This window comes from Heteronotia binoei, chromosome 7, assembly GCF_032191835.1.
Source record: "Heteronotia binoei isolate CCM8104 ecotype False Entrance Well chromosome 7, APGP_CSIRO_Hbin_v1, whole genome shotgun sequence".
Classification (NCBI taxonomy): domain Eukaryota; kingdom Metazoa; phylum Chordata; class Lepidosauria; order Squamata; family Gekkonidae; genus Heteronotia; species Heteronotia binoei.
In genome coordinates this window covers 11,653,869-11,679,526 of record NC_083229.1, presented here as the reverse complement: position 1 = coordinate 11,679,526, position 25,658 = coordinate 11,653,869, and the positions used below count along the sequence as shown (strand labels likewise).

At 44.5% G+C, this 25,658-nt stretch overlaps 1 protein-coding gene across 1 annotated transcript in view; it reads right to left on the bottom strand.

Annotated features, from left to right (window-relative positions):
* TRAPPC9 (trafficking protein particle complex subunit 9) overlaps positions 1–25,658 on the bottom strand; it is a 567,308-nt gene that overhangs the window by 401,655 nt on the left and 139,995 nt on the right. Inside the window, 2 exon segments of the mRNA XM_060243197.1 lie at positions 8,941–9,051; positions 18,575–18,717. Coding sequence (XP_060099180.1) covers positions 8,941–9,051; positions 18,575–18,717 — 254 coding nt within the window.

The window sequence follows — 25,658 nt, the reverse complement described above, 5'->3', positions numbered from 1 at the left end:
AATGCTATAATATCCTTTTTGAGGTGCGGCGACCAGAACTGCACACAGTACTCCAAATGAGACCGCACCATCGATTTATACAGGGGCATTATGATACTGGCTGATTTGTTTTCAATTCCCTTCCTAATAATTCCCAGCATGGCGTTGGCCTTTTTTATTGCAAACGCACACTGTCTTGACATTTTCAGTGAGTTATCTACCACCACCCCAAGATCTCTCTCTTGGTCAGTCTCTGCCAGTTCACACCCCATCAACTTGTATTTGTAGCTGGGATTCTTGGCCCCAATGTGCATTACTTTGCACTTGGCCACATTGAACCGCATCTGCCACGTTGACGCCCACTCACCCAGCCTCAACAGATCCCTTTGGAGTTCCTCACAATCCTCTCTGGTTCTCACCACCCTGGACAATTTAGTGTCATCCGCAAACTTGGCCACTTCACTGCTCACTCCCAACTCTAAATCATTTATGAACAAGTTAAAGAGCATGGGACTCAGTACCAAGCCCTGCGGCACCCCACTGCTTACCGTCCTCCATTGCAAAGACTGCCCATTTATACTCACTCTCTGCTTCCTATTACTCAGCCAGTTTTTGATCCACAAGAGGACCTGTCCTTTTACTCCATGACTCTCAGGCTTTCTAAGGAGCCTTTGATGAGGTTACAAGAAAGAGCCTTGTAAGCTCTTGGAGGATTGCCTACATCAGGGGCATGTAGTCTAATATGCAAAAGGGCTCCTGCTAGAATTCGACCCCTGGTTACAACTAAGTGCAACCCTGCTTTCATCATTGAGCTTCTGTGCAGTCGCACATGGGGTTTCTAACAAGCTACTCACCAAGTGGTGGAGCAAGCTCTCTTCACATGAACAGGGAGCTGGCATCCTCCCCTGTTGCTTTGCAGGCATCCTTGCCGTTAACTCCTCCATTAACATAGCTAGCAGGCCTTGAACAACCCATTAGCCTAACAATGACACTAGCCAGAGCCCTTCTCCAGCAAAGCCTTTCCCACCTGGGCTTCTCGTCTAGCCTGCAGATCTAGCGCATAAGGGCGACAATCAATAGTAACTCAATTCACTCCCCTACTTTTTCACTCCAATCCCCTTCTTTTTCACCTTAAAGGCCTGCATTTAAAACCGCAGTAACATACATATAAAACCCCACATTGAAACACAGAAATAAAATACACACAAAGTTTATATAGCAAAACACCACACTGGACTATAAGTAACGTAACTATAAAAAAAAAAAGGTACATATTTACAACTGGTCCGCCTTCTATTGCCATTCAGCCTTTGGCTAGATACTGGCAGGAACCAGTGTGATGTACTAATTAGATAGCTGGACTATGACCAGAGAGGTTCAAGTTCAAATCCCTACTCTGCCATGAAGTGTTTTCATACCAACCACTCTCTCTAAGTCTAATCTACCTCTCAATAGTTGTTGTGAAGATAAAATAGGGAGTAGACCTTATGCCATCAAAAACTCATTGGAGAAACATCGGGTTAGAAATCAAAGTTATATACTAGATATACATTGCCAAAGTGACCTTGTATACAGAATCAAATGAAACAGCTAAAACTAGAAAGGAAAAAGAAAAAAAACAAATGAGAGCACACCAAAAAAGCAAAATATAAATGAGTTAGAACGGCTTCATAACATTTTTGTTCTTATGCTTGACTACTCAGTTTTACATAATAAGTGTCCAGGTATAGTTTCAAAGCACTTTGGAGTAGTGGGAGAGAATAATTATTATTATTTAAGCTGACATTCTGTTAAAAGCATCTTGTATGTATCAGAATAGATACTACTTAAACTAGACAATCTCAAAAGTTTTGTTAGCCCAGAAATTAATCAGTAGTTAAAAAAAACCCTTAAAGTATTTTGAAAAGTTGCTTTGTTTTTTTCCATTTAAAAATAATCACCTACTTTTAAAAAATCAATCACCCTTTCAAAAGCTAGCTGACGAACGACACAACTACCTTGTAGCCAAATAACAAAACAAAGGAACAAAAAATATCTAATGGAACCAACATCAATCTTCCACTTGCTCTTTAAGGAAAACCTCTTCTAATGGCATTTCCTTAGTTTTAAAATTTTATCGCTTCATTTATTTTATATTCTGCTTAAACATACATACTCTAAAAATAACCGGGGCCTAAATGTAACTGTATCCTGACCTGGATGGCCCAGACTGTCCTGATTAGGGTTGTCAGGTCCAACTCAGAAAATAGCTGGGGAGTTTGGGGGTAGAGCTGGAATACTTCGGGGGTGGAGCCAGGAGACTTTCTTGTTCCCTAAAGTAAATAAATAAAAATACAGCAGTGCAGATCCCCTGAATACAAGCTTCATTATCTCATCTTCCAGCAGCTGCACTTCCACTAAACGAAAGTGAACACACACACGCTCAACAAAGCAGCCAAAATAAACACAGTTAGCAAGCACACACTTTTGTGATCTCTCTCAGGCAATTTACTCACATTGCTGAATATAACCATCTGCTGTATTTCAATGAACTGCTTCAGACTGCTAGGAAAATGAAAGAACAGCCTACAAGGTGGACTTTTTACGGTGACGTTGCTATCACAATGTTTTTACGGCAGCCTTCCCCAGACATCTACACTTTCCCCCCAGCAAGCTGAGTACTCATTTTACCGACCTCGGAAGGATGGAAGGATAGGTCAACCTCAAGCCGGCTACCTGAAAACCCAGCTTCCACCGGGGATCGAACTCAGGTCGTGAGCAGAGCTTAGGACTACAGCACTGCAGCTTTAACACTCTGCACCACGGGGCTCTTACCTCAGAGTATAGGGTGGGATATAAATACAATATCTTCCAATATCTTCCTCCACATACAGTCAGCTGGGTGACCTTGATTCAGTCACAGTTCTCTCAAAAGCTGTTCTCTCAGAGCTCTCTCAGCCCTACCTATCTCACAGAGTGTCTGTTGCAGGGAGAGGAAAGGAAGGGGATTGTAAACTGCTCTGAGATTCCAAGTCATGGCAAGGTGTAAATCCAATCTTCTTCCTCCTTCTCCTCCTTCCTCCCAAATCCAGCCCTCCCCAGACTCAGCCTTCCAAACCGCCAGAGCTGGCCATTCGAGGGGAAGCAGCACTAAAAGAACCGATGCTTATTGACAAGCAGGCTGCCTATTTTGCCAAACTACACTTAATATTATTCAGTGCTTGACCTCTAGGTTAAAAGCACTGAACTGAACACTTCTATAATAGGTGCTATCCAACCTAATTAATGAACAGTGGTGGGGGGGGAGTCAGGACCAAAAAAAAAAAGAATTCAATGACAACAAAGTACTGATCTGTACTGGTGTTTCTCCTTGGCAAAGGAAGTCAGCTGATGCAGTCGTTTTAATTCCATTTTCTTTTGATTATTTTGCAAAAAAAAAAAAATGTAATCAGAACATTATTGCTCAGATCTTAACAAAATCTATATTATACGTGGACAGCCTTTTGAAGGAGACCCAAGTTTACAAACACAGGAGGAGATGAGAAAGCATTGATTTCAATAAATCCTCGGGGTGTTAAATGATGTGTAACAGGCACCCGCTCGCGTCAGTCATTCTTCTTTCACGAGCCGCATTAGAAAATGAAATGAGGCACATCTGCAGACATTCATAGCCCTGGTTATACAACATGGATTACGGCAAGAATTAAAGCTCCACGTTCAATCCTCGTCTGGGGAACACCACACAGCACACAAACGCCCTGCGACAACCGGCTTCTCGGATAAATGTGGCTCTCCCTTTGGCCAGTATTATGATGTTATTAGAATACGAGGGCAACAGGGGGAATATCAAACAAAGTGAAATTGCTAAGCACACAGATGACCAATAGCCTCTTGCTTTATTCCACTCCCCTCAGTAAATTATAAACCTATATCTCCTGTTTACACTGAAATAAATCCAGGCCTCAGTTTCAGCAGGAGCTCATAGAAGCACAGCTCCTGAACCTTTCTGAGGGTTTCCCCTCCTCCTTCCCACCTACCTACCTTGTCCATTGAATAGTAGGTGCAGCTGCATAATAATCCCTGGATTAGGAGAGCGGGCAGCCAGCCAGCCACCAGGGGCTTTGCCACACCCCCAGCATCGTTATTAACCCCTGGAGAAGCCCACCCCACCCTTTCTCCACTTTTTATGTGATTCTGGATGGTGGGTGGCTTGCTGGCCTTTTAACCCACACTTGGATCTCTATCCAGCCCAAGCAGGTCTTGCTCACCCAGGGCTCTCCTTTCTTGAGTTGGGTTGCTTTTGGCTGGGGGAGTGGCATATCCTAATGAGCTCTGCCACCTATTTTGCCACAAAATGGAAAGGAAAGGTCCCCTGTGCAGGCACCAGTCGTTTTCGACTCTGGGGTGACGTTGCATCACGATGTTTTCACAGCAGACTTTTTACGGGGTGCTTTGCCATTGCCTTCCCCAGTCACCTACACTTCCCCCCAGCAAGCTGGGTACTCATTTTACCAACCTCGGAAGGATGGAAGGCTGAGTCAACCTTGAGCCGGCTACCTGAACCAGCTTCCCTGAATAAATCTGAATTCCGATGTAACATTTGAGAGCCAGTATAATTATTGGTTGAAGGATGAAACTTAGATCTGGGGAATCCAGGTTCAAATCCCCACTCATGCCATGGAAGCTTATTGGATGACCTTAGGTCAGTCACATGTTCTTGGCTTAACCTACCTCACAGAGTTGTTATGGGGAAAATGGAGGAGAAGAGAATGATGTAATCTGCTTTCAGTTCCCACTTGGGGGCGGGGGGGGCAGGATGGATGGATGGATAGATATATATGGATGGATGGAGGATTGATAGATGATAGATGATAGACAGACAGAGAGACAGAAATATGCTGTAAATTATTTCAGTGGACTCAGATTGGTGACTTTACTCAGGATCTCACTGCCAATCACTTAACTGAGGCAATAGAGACGTTAATTGAGTTATTTACTTCATTTATACCTCACTTCCGTCGAAAGTGCCTGTCGAGATTACCCCTTTCTCCACCTTGATCCACACAACAACACTGTGAGACAGGCTCGCCTGGAAGCCAGCAAGCTGCCATAGCAGAGCGGAGATTTAAACCTGCCTCTCCCACCTCTTAGTGTGACATTCTAATCACTAAATCACGATGGCTCTCAGGAATAAAAGTGTTGAAGGAGAAGAAGAGTTGGTTTTATACCCTGCCCTTCATTATCTGAAGGGTTCTCAGAGCACCTTACAATCACCTTCCCTTCCTCTCTCCACAACAGACACCCTGTGTGGTAGGTGGGGCTGAGAGAGCTCTGAGAGAACTGTGACTGGCCCAAGGCCACTCAGCTGGCTGCCTGTGGAGGAGGAGTGGGGAATGAAACCTGGTACTCCAGATTAGAATCTGGTACTCCAGATTAGAATTCTTAACCACTGCACCATGCTGGCTCACTTGAGACACGCCAGTACTGGCCAGAGAACCGCAGAACACTTTGTCTTGAGAAATCAGCTATTTATTTAAATGTATTTAAAATACTGACATGTCTGCCTATCTCCTTGGGTATCTCAGGACCCAATACAGGTAACAATATAAAAACCATTTTATAAAGAAAACATTAAAAACAAGAAAATCAGGCCTTTTATGGCCCCCTATGCACTCTTCTGCCCAGGCTCAGACTGGACACAAGGTGTACAGTTGCCATATCACCTTGTTCTGGTGTGCCAATGCAACAAGTTCCACCCAGTTCAGCTTGATGCTTCCAACTACAGCCAGCCAGAGGCCCTTGATACCCACAAACACCACCCCATGTTCTTTGTAGCTTCTGGTACTCAAAAGACATACTGCTTCTCTACGAAACAGGTTCCAATCGAGGCGCGGGGGGGGGGAAGTCTCTGATTCATGCACCCACAGGCTGGATCCTGCAAATCAATTTTGCTAGCACAGACATTTTCCTCTAGACACCTTCCTCTGTCAGAAGGAGTCTTCCACTGAGAGTTAGTTTGGTGTAGTGGTTAAGTGCGTGGACTCTTATCTGGGAGAACAGAGTTTGATTCCCCACTCCTCCACTTGCTGCTGGAATGGCCTTGGGTCAGCCATAGCTATCGCAGAGCTGTCCTTGAAAGGGCAGTTTCCAGGAGAGCTCTCTCAGCCCCACCTATCTCACAGGGTGTCTGTTGTGGAAGAGAAAGGTAAAGGGGATTGTAAGCCGCTCTGAGACTCTGAGATTCAGAGTGAAGGGCAGGGTATAAATCCAATATCATCATCTTCACTGGAAGAATGACTCTCACCAATGAAACAGATCCAGGGGATCCAATACAGAGAATGTACCTTGGATGGGTGAAGAAATTGAAGCAGCTGAGTAACCAGAGAGTCAAAGCCAAACTAGATATGACAGCACCCACAGGTTAGACAAAGACACCATTTAAAAGAGATTTTAAAATGTGCAGCACATTGGACTCTGTCAAAATGGATTCACTCCCCATGGCTCTTGGACTGCTTGGGGGAGGGGAGAGCTTCAGCCCACTATGCTGCAGGCTGTTGAGAGTTGGGCACAGGCACAGTCAGGGTCCAGAGTCAGACACAAAGTTGGTCCAAAGTAAGGGTTCCACAAGTCAGGCAAGGTGAGATTGTTCAGTCCAAAGTCAGGGTTTCCATAAGTCAGGCGAGGCGGGATCATTTAGTCCAGAGTCCTACACAAGAGCAAGCTGTCCAAGATCCAAGTCCAAAGCTGGTCTTAAAGTCACAGGAGCAGAGTCAGGAGCTGTGGTTGCAGAGTTCAGCAGGTGGTGACTTGTTGCTTCCACATGAGCAGTCTCCCTTGACTGGCTTTTGTAGGCCTCACTTGGAAGGTCTTACTTGCAGCCAGCTGCTTGGGAATAACACTGCAGCTACTCATAATCAGCAAGCAGCTGGCATCGGGCCAGGAGACGTGTGCTTTGTCTTCTCTCCTGGAGTTCATTCTAAGCCTTTGTCTCTGGGGCTCAGAGGGTATGGGTGAAAATGGAGGGCTGGTAATGACCACCTGGGTTTCCTCTATTGGATCCCGGCTGGAAGGTGCTGGTGGCTCTGCACCAGCTGTTGGCTGTGAACACTGACAAGCCTGCAGTTCATCTTTTTGCTTGCTGGCTTCTGCTGATTCAGAGCAGGAGTCCTCACCTCCTGAGCAGGCCTTCTCTCCTGACTGACCCACGACACAGGGCCAATCAGGATCAAGCCCTCATGGCATTTTAAAATCTCTTTCAAATGGTGGTGGTGTCCACATTCCGTTGTAAGTATCATCAGGGTACTCAAACTATCATGTGGAGGAAGCATGTGACATTGAGTAACTGTAAGCCACCTTGAGCCACAAGGAAAGGTGGGATATAAATGTCTGAATAAAATAATAAACCCAATCAGCACTTTTATGCTTCATACCAATATTTCATGGAGACCAACAACCAGGAGACGGTATCATTATCTGCTTTTAGCAATAACTACCTGGTACAAACTGGGTCTGGCAATCTCAAACTCAGAAGAGCTGGTAAGATTCCATCCCTGATCCAGATATGGACTGCAGACCTTTCCTCTTCAGCAACCTCTCCCAGTACCAAACTGAGAGTACTTTAAAAATCTCTGGTTTAAATCAAGTTTGGCAGCAAGAGTTGCTTAACTAGAAACAGCCTTTCTGCACCCAAGTTTATCACCTTTCCTTTATTCTATACTTCATGCTCACAGACCAATGGGTCATAAGCAAACAAATTCATAATTCAAAGATACAAAACTTACCTGAACTGTAGCACCTGACAGAACAGACCTTGGAAAGGACATACTGAATTGGATCCAGCCAATGTTTTCACCAATTCTCATCTACTTCCCCTCCTCACTAGAGCACCTTACCCACATGGCTTTTTTACATAGAGATCCATAAGCTCCAGCATAACTGTTTTGGGCAGCCAAAAGAAACCTCACCTTCCTTTTTTGCCAACAGAACATGTAGCTGGATCCAAGTCACTGCTGAACATCAAGATGATTGTGGAACATCCTATGTGACAGAAATGCAGCTATTGACAATTTTTTAAAAGGAATATGCAAAATTCCTAAAGAAAACACAAAGTACTTTGACACGGAAGTGCCATTTGTGTGTCTGTGTCTGTGGAGAGAGAGAGAGAGAGAGAGAGAGAGAGAGAGAGAGAGAGAGAGAGAGAGAGATTCCTTCTCCTCGCATATGAAATCTGGAAAGCAATGCTGAAGCAGCAAAGAGTGCAGTATATTTATATATATATAAAAACCAGTCCCTTTAGATAAACACAGGCAATTCAGACACTGAAGCACACAGTCGACTTAAGAAGACTCATTGTTCCTTCTGCTCTGCTTGTACATGGGAAGACATTATTTGTATAAGCCACAAAATGGTTGATATTCCAGCATCTGGCTAAATAAATGGAAATTGGGAAATAAAAGTCTCAAATATAATGAGCTTCCCAGTTATGTCTGGGAACTGTTTACTACGCATTCATGAAACAGTTTCATTGCTCACTTGAGGTGCACCTCAAAAGACAAACGATGGGGCTCATCTCCTCAGATCATCATCTTGATAAATCTTTTCGCTAATGAGATAGTTCAAGACTATTGAAAGCCAGACATCCTGTGCACAGAATTTAAATGCTGAGGTAAAACAGATGTCTTGAGACATGGGAGTAGATCTTATTACTCTGAATTATAAATGGCTATCAAGAAATTTAACTTCAATGGTTTGGTAATTATTTAAAAGAATCAGCTTCTACATGGAATAATACCATTCCTGGAGATCATGTACTTTCTTTTTACATGCAATATCTCTTTGAATTCATCTTCACTTAAAAAAAATACAACAGTAAAGGAATCAGGAACATTCAGAAAACTTTTAAAACTGGTTTTGGTGTATAAAAGCTAACTAAATGTCACTGATAAATAATACAAACAAGTAATCTTTTTGTTTCCAACTTACCGCTGGCATTCTGCAGCATGCAGAACAAGATCTTCATTATTCTTTGCACTAATTGTGAGCTCATGTTCTGTAGCATTGAATACGTCAAGCAGAAGATGGCACTGACGGGTACTGTTGGAAGAGATTGGAAAACGGTGTTATGCAATGACAATTTTAATTTTAAGAGATTCTATAGGCTTTTTCCTTATATTGGGGATTTGCAAGATTGTTTTAAAAGTTGACTAGATCATGATCAAGTTATTGCACATAATCAAGTGGAGGAAAAGACCCTGAATGCTTCCTTTTTTTCAGATTGGTTAAGACTAGAATCTTTGAAGGAAAATTAATAGCCAAACCAAGACATCACCTAACTTGAGTTCCATCTTGTAGAACAACCTGCCTGAGGTCAGAAAGGTTCCCAAACCTATATCATTCAAACAGAACTGGCATAAAAGAAATGTCCAATTAGAGCTATGGTATAATGCCAGGAATATAGCTTTCCTGGGAAACTGGACTGCAGTCTGTTACAAAGTTTACTGCATCTTGCTTTCACTGTCTTCTTCCTTTGCTATGCACACCTGAATTTTACAGTATGTTGGGTCTTAGACTTTTTTATTTGTTTGTTTGCTTTGTTTTCTAATTCCATTTTTCTGTCAGATCTCAGAAGCTGAGCAGAGTTCAACCCTGGTTAGTACTATTATGGGAGACCCCTAAGGAAGCCCAGGGTTGCTACACAGAAGCAGGCAATGGCTAGCTACCTGTGACTATTTCTTGCCTTGAAAACCTTACAGGGTTACAATGTAGGGTTGCTGAGTCCTACCTTAGCTTCGGTGGGAGATTTTTCTCACACGCACAAAGCATGACGGGCACAATGACATCACGCGGAAGTGATGCCATCATGCTGGGGACACTCTAGGATTTGGGTAAAAAAAACTCTATGGTACCATAGAGTTTTTACCTGAATGCTAGAGTGCCCCGCAACGTGGCATGCCCAGCATGATGACATCAGTTCCAGGTGACGTCACTGTGCTGGGCACATCATGTGACAACTGAACTCCTTCGGGCTTCTTCTGTGCAAGAATGCAGTTCCGGCTGGCATGGCATCAGGGGATGTGGTCTAATATGCAAATGAGTTCCTGCTGGGTTTTTTCTTTAAAGAGAAAAGCCCTGAGCACCACTGAAGAGCATGTGGGGAAGAAGCAGCCTTCCGTTTCTTTAAGTGAACTTTTTACACTTTAACTTTTTCCTGCAATGACAGGCACTCTTTGCTGAATCCTGCTTTTATTTTGAGCGCACTGTCTGAAGGGCATTGAAAATCCTCTTTCTCTTCAAACATTGCTATGTCCATAAACATTATCATTCAGTTTTCTCTTTAATTGCAAAGTTGATAAGCTTATGATAAATGTTTGTTATAATAACATGGGGCACTGCAGTTCCAGAGAACTCAGCTCTGGATAATATTGCCGATAAATGCCTCATCACCATCTTCTCAATGGGTTTTATGTCCATTTCTGTTCCTACATGAGTCAGCGCCAAGGCTTACAAGATAAAAGAGCAAGAGCCGGCACACGTCTTGACACCTTCAAGGTTCAGCCACTTAGTCATTCTGCGAAAGCACAAATCTTAAAGAATGAAAATCTATTACTCCGCTATCATAACTTTGTGAGATCTTTAATCATTGAAAAGCCTTCCATCATGAATGTATAAAAAGCATTTATCAAGGGAATGAAGGGGGGGGTGGTGGTGTTAAAATCAGTTGAGGAGAGGCGAGAGAGGCAAATGCTCTTCCTTTATTCATGAGTAACCCTAAAATAGGAACACATTAAAGTTCATCCAACCAAATAACAGACTAATACTTGAAAAGAGGGGGGGGGACTTTTTGGCATTTAGAAGAAGCTGCGGGATGCAACCAAAATTTCTCTTGATGCAAAAAAAAATGGCCTACTTGGAATACATGAACCGTGAAAGCAGATCTCTCACACACTCACAGTGTATAAACTAACAGCTGGGCTGCATTTTGCTATTGGTTCATCATCCCCACACTCCATCCTACAGAAGCCACTACTTAAGTTGCTGGAGTTTCATGCAACATTCATGAATTTTGGAGCCCTCAAGAAGAACAGTCCCAAGCCAGAATATAACAAAAACTGCTGCTTCTACCAAAAAACAACAACAACAGGAACACTGAGATGCGAGTCCAGTAGCACCATAGAGACAAGTAAGATTTTTGGCACTTAAGTTAAACAAATTTGGCCACCCCTGCCCTAGGGCACCCACCTGTCCCAGAACCAGAGAGGCAGCATGGGATCAGGAGCTGTGGCACTGCTGCCAACAATTCATGATGAAGTCAGGGACTGGAAGGCATGGTGGCTGCACCAACACACCCAAGCAGCAGGCAGCCTTTTCCTGCTTCCGGGCTTGGTGCAAGATTAGGAGGTATGGCATTGCAGGAAGCAGCCGCCCCAGGCTTAGACTGGAATACACTGCTGTCATGACTCACCCCAGCGCACCCCCCCCCCCTTGTGTATTCACTCTGACAGGGTTGCCTTTAAGATTTAGGTGCCTCCGTGCTGGGAAGTCATGGAAGGGGCTCTTATCTGTTCCCTTGCTCCCTCTGCTTTCAGCCTTCAACACCCAGCCCAGTCAGGGAGCTATTTAGGGAAACACAGGCTGGTGTAAATTTAAGTTTAAGTTTATTAAATCTATACCCCGCCTTCCCCACTGAGGCAGGCTCAGGGGGGCTTACAACATTAGTCATAAAAGACTAACACATCGGTACCTAAAATAAATTAATTAATAAAACAATTTAAAACAGCCGGTGCTAATAACATTTTGGTGTTATTCAGTTACGATGATGTCAGTATTTCCCGGATTCCTCCTGCTGTTATAGGTCCCAAAGGTCAGCTGAAAGCAAGCCGGAAGAGTGTGGTCTTACAGGCCTTGCGGAACTAGGCGAGGTCCCGAAAGGCCCTAACCTCTTATGGCAGCTGGTTCCACCAGTAGGGGGCTGCTACTGAGAAGGCGCGATCCCTGGTAGTCGTCAGTCTCGCCTCTCTCGGCCTGGGGATCACTAAAAGATGTTGAGTTCCCGATCTTAGTACCCTCTGGGGAACACACAGCCTTTGGTAGTCTGCCACTACTCCTTTACAGCTAACACCCAGGAGGGGGAAAGGAGAAACCCCTACTTGGCTATGCTAGAGTTAAAACCAGCAGCCCTGTAAGGAAGACCACACCCAAAGCTGGTTGGGCAGAATGTAGTCGTGGTCTAAGGTCACTGAATCCCTAGAGAACTTGAACGCACAGCACACAGAAATAGCAATAGAAAAAGGTTAAGACTTTTTATTAAATAACAAAACACTGTCACGGGTTTTTTAAAAAATCATTAAGGCAGCACAATAATAAAAAATAAAAAATTACATAAATAAATAACTAAACAGTAACTGGACGGGCAGAAATTTACCATGTGGGACGACAGCCTTATCTCTTCATCCGACAGCATTTCATCATCTTTTGAGACTGGCCAGAGGGAGTGGCAGGGCAGCAAGGCCGTTCCATTCCACACCCTTCCACACTCTAACCCTCCAATGGCACCTTGTTACAAGATCCCTGGCCTCCATTGGTATTCCGGACTACCAATGGGAACCACAATCTAATTACCAGATGACTTGACAGATCTTAAATTTTGACGGCTACATAAGATTACTAGCTGTCAAAGCAATTAAGGCCAGGTGTAACACTTTACCAATTCCACAAAGGGAGTCAAAGGCACTTTGCCTAGCAACTTCGATCTTAAAGGAACTCTCCCTACCTGCTGTGGATTTACACACCCTAAGCCATAGAGCTCGATTTGGGGCTCAGGACTCATGAAAAGGCTGAGGCCAGAAGGTCTTTTCGTGACAACTGCATAGGACTGGCTTGTAAGGGCCCCAGTAATCCAGGTCTACATTTCAGGTCTGGAAAGAACTGAATTTTAGGAAGTGGACACAGAGGCTTACACAAGCTGGAAAATAAAACTTCTAGTTGCTTTGCTATGAACACTGGGAGGTTAACATGCATTTTAAAAATCAAATTGCCCACTGATTTGGCCTTCAGCTGAACCTTGGACTAAAGACAAGATGCCTAGAAAAATGTAGCCCAGAAAGCGTAAACCAACCATGTGCCAGCTAAATTAAGACTATATGACAAGAGAGGCATGTGTGTGTAGAAGATATTGGATTTATATCCCGCCCTCCACTCCGAAGAGTCTCAGAGCGGCTCACAATCTCCCTTTACCTTCCCTCCCCCACAACAGGCACTCTGTGAGGTAGATGAAGATATTGGATTTATATCCCGCCCTCCACTCAAAAGTCTCAGAGCGGCTCACAATCTCCTTTACCTTCCTCCCCCGCAACAGACACCCTGTGAGGTGGGTGGGGCTGGAGAGGTCTCTCACAGCAGCTGCCCTTTCAACGACAACCTCTGCCAGAGCTATGGCTGACCCAAGGCCATTCCAGCAGGTGCAAGTGGAGGAGTGGGGAATCAAACCCGGTTCTCCCAGATAAGAGTCCGCACACTTAACCACTACACCAAACTGGCTGTACACAAAAGAAGGCCAGTGGATGAGTGTGCTTTGGCACGGTCGCTGGCCAAAACTGGAAATACAACGATCCAGCTGTTCATGCTAGAAGGGAGGTACTGTTGGGTCTGGTTTAGGATGGCTGGACAGGTCAGGCAGCTAGCTGTCCGTACCTTCACTTAGCAGAGTGCTCTTTCTCAGCTTCAGGGCAGCAGCGTGGCCTAGTCTAATGGTTACCACACTCTCTCATAAATTGCATAGAGAGCCTTCTCTTTGAGTGATTTAAAGATTTATTTAAAGAAACATAACATATAAGTGTAGTGGAGAGAAAGGGCGACTGACTATTCTAGCTAACTATGGATGGCTTTGGATTGATAGTAGGCCATCTGCTTTGTTCCAATCAGGAGGAGAGACATCATGATGTTCCTCCTGATGATGAAGATGACTGCAGATTTATACCCCGCCCTTCTCTCTGAATCAGAGACTCAGAGCGGCTTACAATCTCCCACATCTTCTCCCCCCACAACAGACACCCTGCGAGGTGGGAGGGGCTGAGAGGGCTCTCACAGCAGCTGCCGTTTCAAGGACAACTCCTGTGATAGCTATGGCTGACCCAAAGCCATTTGAGCAGCTGCAAGTGGAGGAGTGGGGAATCAAACCCGGTTCTCCCAGATAAGAGTCCACGCACTTAACTACTACACCAAACTGGCTCCTTTTACTGGTTAGAGAGGGTGTGAAAGCCGAGCAGACAGGAAGGAGACTGATGTTGTCCTAGCTATCTAGCTTGTTCTATGGCGTTTGTAGTCTTGGAGGACTGAGCAAGAGACATTGCCAGTCTGTTCTTCTAACAGGTATAACTTTATGAATATGTTGGAAGCCAAAAATTGGAACCATCTAAACGTGTGATCATGTCCCAGCAAAATTAATTTCCAGTAAGACTGAACAAGAAAAGACAACAGTGAATTCTTTCACTGTTCACAGTGAATGTAAGCCTTCGAACCAGCGGAGGGCAGATTAATAACCGAGAAACAAGTTATTTTGCTAAATTATACTTACGCATAGGTGTGTAGGGAAAGAAAATAGCAAACCTGTACAATTTATCATGTGAAAGTAGCATAGTAATGAGACAAAGGGGGCCTTGGTGATAGGAGATCAATAGAATGAAGTACAAGTGCTATGCAAGAATGCTGTTGGTTAAAAAAAAAAAAAAAGCCCTACTAGACACAATAAAATTAAACAGAACATTTGAAAATAAATCTGCCATAATGATAGTACAGCAAAAGCACGTTTACAAAAGAAGACAGAGGAGGAGGAATATAACGAATCTTCTGGTGTTTGCTCCACCTTGTGATTTCTTTGTCACAATAATTTCTGGAGCTCGTTCAACAAAGTCCTCTAAGAGGATTCTTGGCTACCAACAAATTCCACAACCGCATGATTGCATGCACTTATGGCCAAAATCCAAAGGAGCAGTAAGAGGTTCTTCTCCACAGACATCCATAGTCAGGGCTTGTTACAATGCTTTCGCCAAGGCAGGTCCCGCTACATGAGAGACAAGCTAGAGCTCAATTCCACCAGGGCTGCCTCCCTACCACAAATGAGGCCTAAACATGTCATTGAATGGCAACATGGTTCGCCTTCCAATGATGTGCTTTGCTAAGAAGAAGGGTTTCCATCCAATACTGCCTGCTACGCAAAACGCAATTCTGAATTCATGGAATTGTTAACTGCCAATAAAACACATTCTCAAAGAAATGAGTGGGAACTTCTAAAAGCCCACCATTTATGGCTTCATAGTTTACATTCACTGGATCTAGGGGTTGCCAGGCAAAGTACTTGAGCCTGGTGGTCATCAGCTTCCGGTGTCCACTGCTGCTGCGACTAGGCCCCGAGCCTCTCCCAGAGTCCTAGAATCACAGAGTTGGAAGGGGCCAAATTGACCATCTAGTCCAAGAGTAGCTGAACTTGCTAAACGTAAGAGCCACACAGAATAAATGTCAGATGTTTGAGAGCCGCAAGACATGAACGTCAGATGTTTGAGAGCCACAAGATGGGAAGGCAGGCAGGAAGGCAAATAGATGGGGGGGGGGAGGAGGGAGGGAGAGGTGAAAATAAAGCAACTTTAACCTTAAATGTATTCTCCAAGCTGCTGGCTGGCTCAGCTTGAAGAAGTGATTTAAAGAGATAAATGCCTTCTCCAAGCTGGCCAATGGAATGGTGGGGGCTTCAAGAGTCACATAATATGTTTGAAAGAGCCATATGTGGCTCCTGAACCACAGTTTGGCCACCAGTGATCTAGTCCAGGGGTGGCCAACAGTAGCTCTCCAGATGTTTTTTGCCTACAACTCCCATCAGCCTCAGCCATTGGCCATGCTGGCTGGAGCTAATGGGAGTTGTAGGCAAAAAAATCTGAAGAGCTACCATTAGCCACCCCTGATCTAGTCCAGCCCCCTGCTCAGTACAGGATCAACCCAGAGCAGGGGTGTCAAACTCATTAGATATGAGGGTCAGATCTGACATACATGAGACCTTGTTGGGCCGGGCCATTTGTGTATCTATTTAAGATTACGTAGCAGAGATATATAAACTTTATAAAGGACACAGATAAACACAGTTAAAGATTTTTTTAAAAAAACCTTAAAATAAAACATGCTTAAAACATTAGCACTTGTTGGACTTAAAGGTGCTTTCTTTGTATTTCTCACATGGGATCCAGGGAACTGGGTAAAGGCAGTTCTGGCTCTTTCCTTCCTTCCCCAGGGGACCAGGAGGGGGAGGAGCCTCAGCCAATAGAAGGAAGAGAGCTCAGTAGCTCTTTTGTGGGATTGAGAGATCCTGGCAAAGCAAGCTCTGCCTTCCCCTTTTCTTCCCCAAGGGAGGAGCCTCAGCCAATGGAGAAAACAGAGGTTTTGCTGTGCAATTGAGCAAGCCATGCAAAGCAAGGTGTTACACAGAAGGAAGCAGATAACAGCCAGTTACTCAGGAGCCCTCCAGAGGCCTGATTCAGCCCCCGAGCCACATGTTTGACACCATGACCCACAGCATCCCTGGCAAGGATTTGTCCAGCCGTTGAGGGGGAGCTCCCTGATGCCCCCAACCACCTATCTACAAAGCTAATTCCACTGCTGAACGTCTCTTACTTTAAAAATGTTTCTCCTAATATCCAACCAGTACCTTTCCGCCTTTAATTTCAACCCATTATTGCAAGTCCTCTCCTCTGCTGCCAACAGGGAAAGCTCTCCGCCCTCCTCCAAGGGACAGCCCTTCAAATGCTTCAAGAGAACAATCATGTCCCTCCTCAACCTCCTCTTCTCCAGACTGAACCTTCCCCTCACAGGTTTTGGCCTCTAGGCCCCTGAACATCCTCATCACTCTCCTCTTTGCCTGCTCCATTCTGTCAGCATCCTTCTTACAGTGAGGCCTCCAGAACGGCACACAATACTCCAAGTGTGGCCTGACCGATGCAGTGTACAGCAGGACTATGACATCTTGCAATTTGGATGTTGTGCCTCTATTGACACCCCAAGATTGCATTAGCCTTTTTCGTCACTGCATCACACTGGTTGCTGATATTTACCTTATGGTCCACTTTTACCCTCAAGAACTTGTTCACACACACTGCTATCCAGAAGTATATCCCCCATCCAGTCACTGGGGAGTTCCCCTCCCACCCCGGTCACTGTGGCTGGGCTCATTACACATGCTAAACCCACTCTCAGTGAGTATAGCTATACATCCACAGTATTCCAATGCATTTCTCTTTTATAATACTGTATCAGAATGCTTTATACTGACATCCTCAAATAAGGGATATTGGCTATTCATCTCATTACATATACCTAACCCATTTTCATTGTATGTATTCTTGTTTTCTAATGGCAGACTAGAATGATGTTTATAATGTATAGCTTGATGCTGACAAGTAAATTAGGTAGCCTACAACTAGGAAATACATGTCCTTCTGTGATCTGCAAAAACACTAGTTGGCAGGGAATTTTATTTTTTATGGCTATCCAGACCAAATGGCCAAGCCACACTGTTTTATCATGAGACCACAGCCAGTTTGCACTCTTAAACAACAAACTGCATGTATTTCAGCCCACAATTCCTGATCCCCTCGTCTGATGAAGTGTGCGTAGAGAGCACACGAAAGCTTATGTTCTCAATAAAACTTGGTTGGTCTTAAAGGTGCTACTTGACTCCTGCTTTGTTCAACTGCTTCAGACTAACACGGCTGCCCTCTTGGATCCATCTAAAGAGTTATAAAGCCACTGTGGGGTGGTGGTTAGTATTACAGTTATAATTGAGGGGAACCAGGTTCAAATCCCTACTTGGTCATGAAGTTCACTGTGTGATCTTGGGCCAAATACCATCTCTCAGACTAGCCAACCTCACAGGGTTGCTGGAAGACTAATATGGGGAGGAGATATGGCTCATTGTCAGAGCCTCTGTTTTGCATGCAGATGATTCTCAGGTTCAAGTCCTGACATCTCCATTTAAAAGGTCCAGGCAGTAGATGGGAAGGACTTCTGCTGGAGATTTTGGAAAACCGCAGCCCATCTGAGTAGACAATGCATTCCATGATGGATCAGGGGGTATTATAAGGCACTTTCATGCATGTTCATATGGAACTGGAAAGAACCTAAGTTCCTGGAGGAAAGGGAATAGGATGAAATGCCACTTGTAGGTGGATAGATCCAAAAATCTACTAGTGAAGAATGGATATTTTCTGCCTCCTCTTTCCAACGGCAGCACCCAGCTTTCTTATTGCTGGGGATCAGAGAAGTCTTAGGACCTAATTACACATTATGTTTTCCCTGGAGGACATCCCCAGATTGGATAGAAAGACGTATTCTGAAATTCACATTTCCCAGGCGCACCTGAGTTCGATTCAGATTGCAACTGTGGTGCCCCAAAAGGGGAGTTATAGATTGCCCTCTGCCCACACTGCTTTCCCAATTTGAAATGGCCAGGAGGTGCTATTTGTCATGCTTGTCATGTTTCCATAGTGGGGTAAACAGCAGCTCCCTCACACCCCAAGGGCACAATGATTTTGGATCCAACCCACTGCCATCTTGTTCAGCTTGTGGCTGAACATACCTTGTAGCAGGCAGGGTATTCACCCGGGTAAAAAAGACAGAGGGCTCCACTTCCACGTGAAGGCCGAGGGATAAGTTCCTATAATATCCGTCAATGTGTCCTGGACCCCCAGAATATTTGAAATTCAAGATGGCTTCCAATGTCTAGAAAAATAAGAGAAAGAAAAAAGGTATACACATTAGTCTATTTGTTTCTACTAGAAAAATGCAGCTATTTTACATCAGATGTTAGAGAGAGGGAGGCAGGGGCAGAGGGAAGGAGGAAAATAGATGGGGAAAGAAAAAGATGGAAAGAAAACAACTTTAAATGCAATTGGAAGCTTGGAGAAGTGATTTAAAAAGAGAAATGCCTTCTCCAAGTTGGCTGACGGGGCAGTGGGGGCTTCCGAGGGCCACGCAATATGTGCAAAAGAGCCACATGTGGCTCCCGAGCCACAGTTTGGCCACCCCTGTTTTTCAACTTGCATGTTCAAGAGGCCTGATGATTCTGTGACCTGTCAAGGCAAATGCAGCTAATCTACTCCAATGGAGCCTGAACAAGTCATTTATTGGGCCTCTAAGCAAGACTGGTAGGCTGTGTTTAGCTAGGAAGATCAGAAGTTAGACAGGCCTGTTCTAAGAAATTACAGGCATTCAGTAAACAGTACATCGATTTCTTGAACAATAATTTTCTCTCTCTGGAGTTTAACTATACAATTTCTGCCTTGTAGAATCATGGATTCCTCTAGGTAATTCTGGTACAAATAAAGAGATCCATTTACAATCACGCCTGTGCTAGGTTCTCATAAAAGAAACCCATCAAACACTGGTATTAATAATTTTATGTACTTCTGGTGCTACAAGAAACAAACCAGAAAACCTATTTTGGTTCATACTTAAGATGTAATTATACTTTGCTTGAAAACTTTAGAATTGCATATTGCAATGGTAAAAGGACACAAAGCTCAACAGAATTAGAAGTTAAACATGATAATTATATATATATATACACACTCGCACACACTAATTATTTAAACACTAAACATCAATGTTAATTATTTTCCACTCCTTAAAGTAAGTGACCTCTGCTCTGCCTAACCACTGTGTTTGCTCTAATAATGCTGTTTTGGCTTGCCTAATTTCTGGGAAAATGAATTCCTGGAAAGACAGCATAGGATTCTCCAAGATTCTGTACTGGAGCAGGGTGGGTGGGGACCAGTGTTCCCTCTAAGCTAAGTAAGTGTGAGGCAGCTCACAGTGTTTTAGTCTCAGGCTCACACATTTTTTGTCTTAGCTCAGGAAAAATCACTGCAGAACAAACTAATTTATGCAATGCCTCACAGCTTTAATGCCAGCAGCTCAGGAAGTAGAATTTTTGCTCACAAGACTCCGCAGCTTAGAAGAAGTTTTGGTCCCCACAGACTCTCACAGTTTAGAATGAGGATTGGTCTTGTGACTTCCTGAACTACTGGCATTAAAGTTGTAAGGCACTACTAGTGAAGAATGTAGTGCCATTTTTAACTATAGTATGATCTTGTACTTCATGTGTCTCTTGCATTCATACACTACTTACCAATATAAATGAAGGTTAATTTCATACACGCATCTGAAGATGATGGCTGCAGCTAATTACGGCAACCTTATAGAGCAGGGGTCCCCAACCACCGGGCCAAGGACTGGTACCAGTCCATGGCCTGCTAGCAACTGGGCTGCGGAGCAGGCAGAGGCACCACACTGCCCCTGCCCACCTGGGATCCAGGCGGACAAAAGAAGCAGAGAAGTCTCACTTCAAGGCAGGGAGGCAGCCTCAGAGCAAGGCAGCCCACTGCCCTTCCCACGCGGGACCCAGGCAGATGAAATGCAGCCTCACTCCAAAAATCTATTAAATGGTAGGGGGAAGGCAGATTGGCCTTCTTTCACCTGGCCACCTAGCAGGGAGGCAGCAGGAAAAACCCGTCTCCCCCCCAAAAAAAATTTAACCCCCCCCATGAGGGGCAGGGATGGGGCACAGGAGGGGGGGCAGCCTGGGGCAGCAAAAACCCCAGCACTGCCCCTGCCCCGGTCCATGGAAAAATTGTCTTTCACAAAACCGGCCCCTGGTGCCAAAAAGGTTGGGAGCCACTGCTGTGGAGTTTTCAAGGCAAGACTAAAGCAGAGGTGGCTTGTTGTTGCCTGCCTCTGTGTAGTAATCTTGGAATTCCTCGAAGTTTTACCATTCAAATACTGAGGCTGACCCTGCTTAGCTTCCAGGTACTGATAAGATTCAGGCAAGCTTGGACCACTTTAACTTTCCCCATAGACTTACGGGAGGTGGTTCTCCACTGGATTCATCAGGCAACTGATTTTCATCTGCTCACTGCATTGGCTGCATTTTACCACAGTGCTGCTTAAGGAGTTTTCGGCTAGCTGAGATCTTGACTCATGGTGAAGCCATCACTCAGGGTGGCCCTAGACTGTCTGGCACCCTAGGCGAGGCTAATTTCTGGCACCCTTCCCTGCACTGATTAGTGTCACTGAGTCACATGGTGGGCACTCAATTTGGTACCCCCAGGCTGGCACCCTAGGTGATCACCTAGTTTGCCTAGTGGCAGGGCCGGCCCTGCCATCACTTCCTTTTCACCTCCTGTTTCCCTCAGTTACGTTTTCCTACTTCAAATTCTCAGCAGCCCAAACATCCAAAGCTCATTAGAACTAAGCAAGGCCACCCTGGCCACCGTTCGTACTTAAATGGGAGACTCTGAAGGGAGACTGAAGTTGCTATGCAGAGCAAGGCGACAGAAAGTCACTTCTGCTCATCTCCTATAACTTAGCAGACTTTAGTTATCAAGTTTTACAAAAGAGAATTGAGTGTCACCATTTATTCATACATAGAACAGTTCATCTTACAATACTGCTTTCCCAGTTTACACTGAAGCGATGATAAACTCAATAGGTCTATTACAGATCCACGTGGGTAGCCATGTTGGTCTGAAGCAACAGAATAAAGTTAGAGTCTAATGGCACCTTAAAGACCAACAAAGTTTATTTAGGGTATGAGCTTTCACGTGCACACATACTTCTTCAGATACAATGAAATGGAAGGAAATCATTTATACATATAGACAAGGTTGTAAAGCAAATTAGCGTATAACATGACCAGTGTTCCCTCTTAGCTGAGTTAGTGTGAACTAGCGCACAGATTTTTAGCCTGCAGCTCACACATTTTTGTCTTAGCTCAGGAAAAATGGCCCCAGAGCACAATAATTTATGCAGTAGCTCACAACTTTAATGCCAGTAGCTCACAAAGTAGAATTTTTGCTCACAAGACTCTGCAGCTTAGAGGGAACATTCAACATGATGTAGATATTTTCAGACAAACCAGGGATGACAAGCCAAGTGTACAGGGTCAACAGCTCTGTGGATCCAATTGGGAGGGGGGTAACATATGAACACATGAACATATGAAGCTGCCTTCTACTGAATCAGACCCTCAGTCCATCAAAGTCAGTACTGTCTACTCAGACTGGCAGCGGCTCTCCAGGGTCTCAAGCGGAGGTTTTTCACACCTATTTGCCTGGACCCTTTTCAGTTAGAGATGTCGGGGATTGAACCTGGGACCTTCTGCTTACTCTATCACTGAATCACCAATTGAAGCCATAAGTATGTCAAAATAGGAGATGTGTGTAAGAGAATATTTTCTAATTGTGGGAAAGTTAACTGAGATTCCTTTATGCCATCCCACTCGTCTCCCCTCAAGCGTGAAAGTAACAAACAGCATTTTTTTTCCCTTTAAGATGGGGTGGGCTGCAGTATATTTCAAGTTTCATTGCATTACAGTCACTATTGCAGATGTTTAGCACTCTTCCACAGCCATGGCAGCCGACTTATGGTGGCCTCTTAGAGTTTTCAAGGCAAGAAATGAATAGCGGTGGTTTCCTCCCATGGCCTGCCTCTGCATTGGAGCCCTGGACTTCCTTGGTGGTCCCCTATCCAGGTAACCACCAGGGCCAATCTGTCTTAGCTTCCAAGATCTGATGTGATCAGGCTAGCCTGGACTATTCAGATAAGAGTATCGCAACTGTTAGCATATTTAATACATCTTCTCTAAAGAGGGCCTGCCAAAAATTGCTCAAGATAGATCAAGATGAGTAGCCATGTTCGTTTGTCTGTAGCAAGAAGGGGGGGGAAAGCAAGAGTCTAGTGGCACCTTGAGGACTACCAAAATTTGCAGCACCTTAAAGACTACCAAAGTTTGTGGCAGGGGAGGAGCTTTCGTGAGACACTGCTCACTTCTTCAGATAACACATTCCCCTTTTGGGAGGGGGAGCACCGCTTATTTGCCCATAAGTCCACTGCCTAATAACGAAAGTGGTGAAGAGGACAGAATTATGACAATATAAGCATGCGTTCCATACATCTCAACAAAAGTACCCTTACAGACAGTGTTGTGAGCCGCCCTGGGCCTGCTTCGACGGGGAGGGCGGGATATAAATCCAATAAAATAAAATAAATAAATAAATAGAATTACATCACGCACACCTAAAAAACTGGAGAACCTGTACAAACTCCTGTTTTCTGATTTCTTGTTACTGATCTACAGTCTCTCTCACTCGATAATCAACAAGGAACACAAAAATTAGAGGGGAGAAAAACTGAGTCACTCCAAGCGCACACATTTCCAGCTGGTCTAATTAACAAAATGCTGAGTTGGAATCAGCAGCACCAGAAAGCTGACACTGCTTAAGACAGGCTTCTATTGTGGAAAAAATAATAATTTAAAGTTTTGCTGTTTGTTTGTTTGTTTTTTGCAAAGTAAGTAGCGATCCAGTTTATTTCTAATTTATTTATGACATAATGTTTAGTAAAGTAGGAAAGCGCAACTTCCATTCTTTGCTTCTTTAGAGTGCAACTAATACTGCTATACAGGACGACCTACACTTACATAGACACACCAGGGGGAGGGATGAACTGTGCATTCCTTTCTTAGATTGAAAAGGAGGCTCACCAGTACAATTCTAGCTTGCACATAAGGCTGTCTTATCTTCAGAGCGAGCCCCCGCACCTATGTCCTAACGGGAGAATCAAAAACACAAAACAACAACACCACAGCACTGGAAGTTCTTACTAGAAGTGACAAGGGATAGCTCTAGGAATCTCTGGTAGACCACCTGCTTGGCATGCAGAAGATCCCAGGTTCAGTCCCCAGCATCTCCAGCTAAAAGATCTGGTAGTAGGTGACATGAAAGACTTGTGGTCTGGAGAGCTGCTTCCAGCCTAAGCAGACAACACTGACCTTTCATGGACCAGAGGTACGGTTCAGTATAAGGCTCCTTCATGTGTTCAAGATTCCATTGTCCCTGAGTTAGCTTACAAAGAAGCTTGCTGAAGGATTCGGCCCCTCGGGAATCTCTATAGTTCAACAGGAAATGCAAGTTCTGATCTTAGAACTTGGGGAGGAGATGGTGGCTCAGAGGTAGAGCATCTGCTTGGTAAGCAGAAGGTCCTGGGTTCAATCATTGGCATCTCCAACTAAAAAGGGTCCAGGTAAATAGGCGTGAAAAACCTCCGTTTGAAACCCTGGAAAGCTGCTGCCAGACTGAGTAGACAATCCTTTGATGGACCGAGGGTCTGATTCAGTATTAGGCAGCTTCATATGTTCATAGATATACAGCGAAAGCAACAGCAAGACACATTACCTCGAAAGGGGACACAATTGAATCACCCAGTGGCTGACCTAGAAGGAAGGGGTGGTGTGGACAGACAGCTCCTGAATGCCCTCAAACCTATCACAGAATATTGGATATTCTGAAGGGATTAAAGTAATTTGCTTTTATTAATTCCTTGCAGCAATTTAAGGAAATTGAATGCCATGCAAATATATCCGCAAAAGGTTTAGTAGCTTTCTAAGACAAGAAAGTTTGGGGGGGGGGGGAGGCAGCAGCACTTTTAGACAACATGTCTTATTCCCAAGGCACCTCCAACTGTTTCACCGAACAACGGTAACCAGCAGAGAGGTAAATTTGCAGCAAAAGCGCAGATGATCTGGCTGTGCAACATCCATTAACTTTAATGCAACCCTCGCAGCTAGAACTCCATTCATGGCACTCAAAGTATATCCAACCACAGCCTATTAAAAGAACTGACAGAAACATGATTAATTTGATGAATGGCAGCCTGTACCCCCCAGCATGCACGTAATTCCCAGGTGTTAATGACTCTCAAAAACAGAGAGAAGCTTTACACCCCCTAGTTTATAAAACCATTTATTTCAATATTAGTAACGAGTTTGTTCTTTTTTAACTGGATTAATCAGATCCTTTCGCAATCGAGCAATGACTGGCAGGATACTTGCTAGGCACCTCGGTAGGCCCCCCTGGTCTCCACTATGACGCATTTGGAAGGAGCTCAATGCGTAATTTAAAACTGTATAAGAAGTGTTATATCAACTGGACTGGTTGAAAACATCCCTCTTTAAACACCACCACCATCATCAAAAAAAAGACCTATTTGTAGTGATTCTTCATGGATGTTACTGAGGGGTTGTCCGAAAGGCACAGTCAGGCAGTCCAAAGGTTACTCACGAGCAGGAATTACAGAGCCAAGGCACAAAGGTCAGGAGCTGGTCTGGAGTCACATGAGAGAGGCAGGGTCTGATGCAGTGGTTGCAAAATTAGCAGTAGAATGACCTGTTTCTGCCACACTTAACAGCATCCCTTGGCTGGTTTTTATAGACATGTGCCTGAGACTCAAACTCAGAAGTAATTCTGCAACTATTTATTTATTTAATCAGATTTATATCCCGCCCTCCCCTAACGGGCTCAAACTACTCAAGCAGGTGGTGTCGTGCCAGGAGACAAGCACTTTGTTGTCTTTCCTGTAGCTCTGCTTCTAGCCTCTGTCTGTGGCACTTAAAGGGTGTGGGTGATACAGGAAGCAATGTGGGTGATACAGGGAACAATGAACTTTGTTTCACTTGGTGACTCAGGGCTGGAGACTGTAGCTCTGCACCAACTGTTGGCTGTGAATCCTGACAAACCTGCAGTTTACCTTTCTGCTTGCTAGCTTCTACTGACTGAGAACTAGCTACATGTGGCTCCTCCTCTCCACAGGAGTCTTCACTGAGCCCT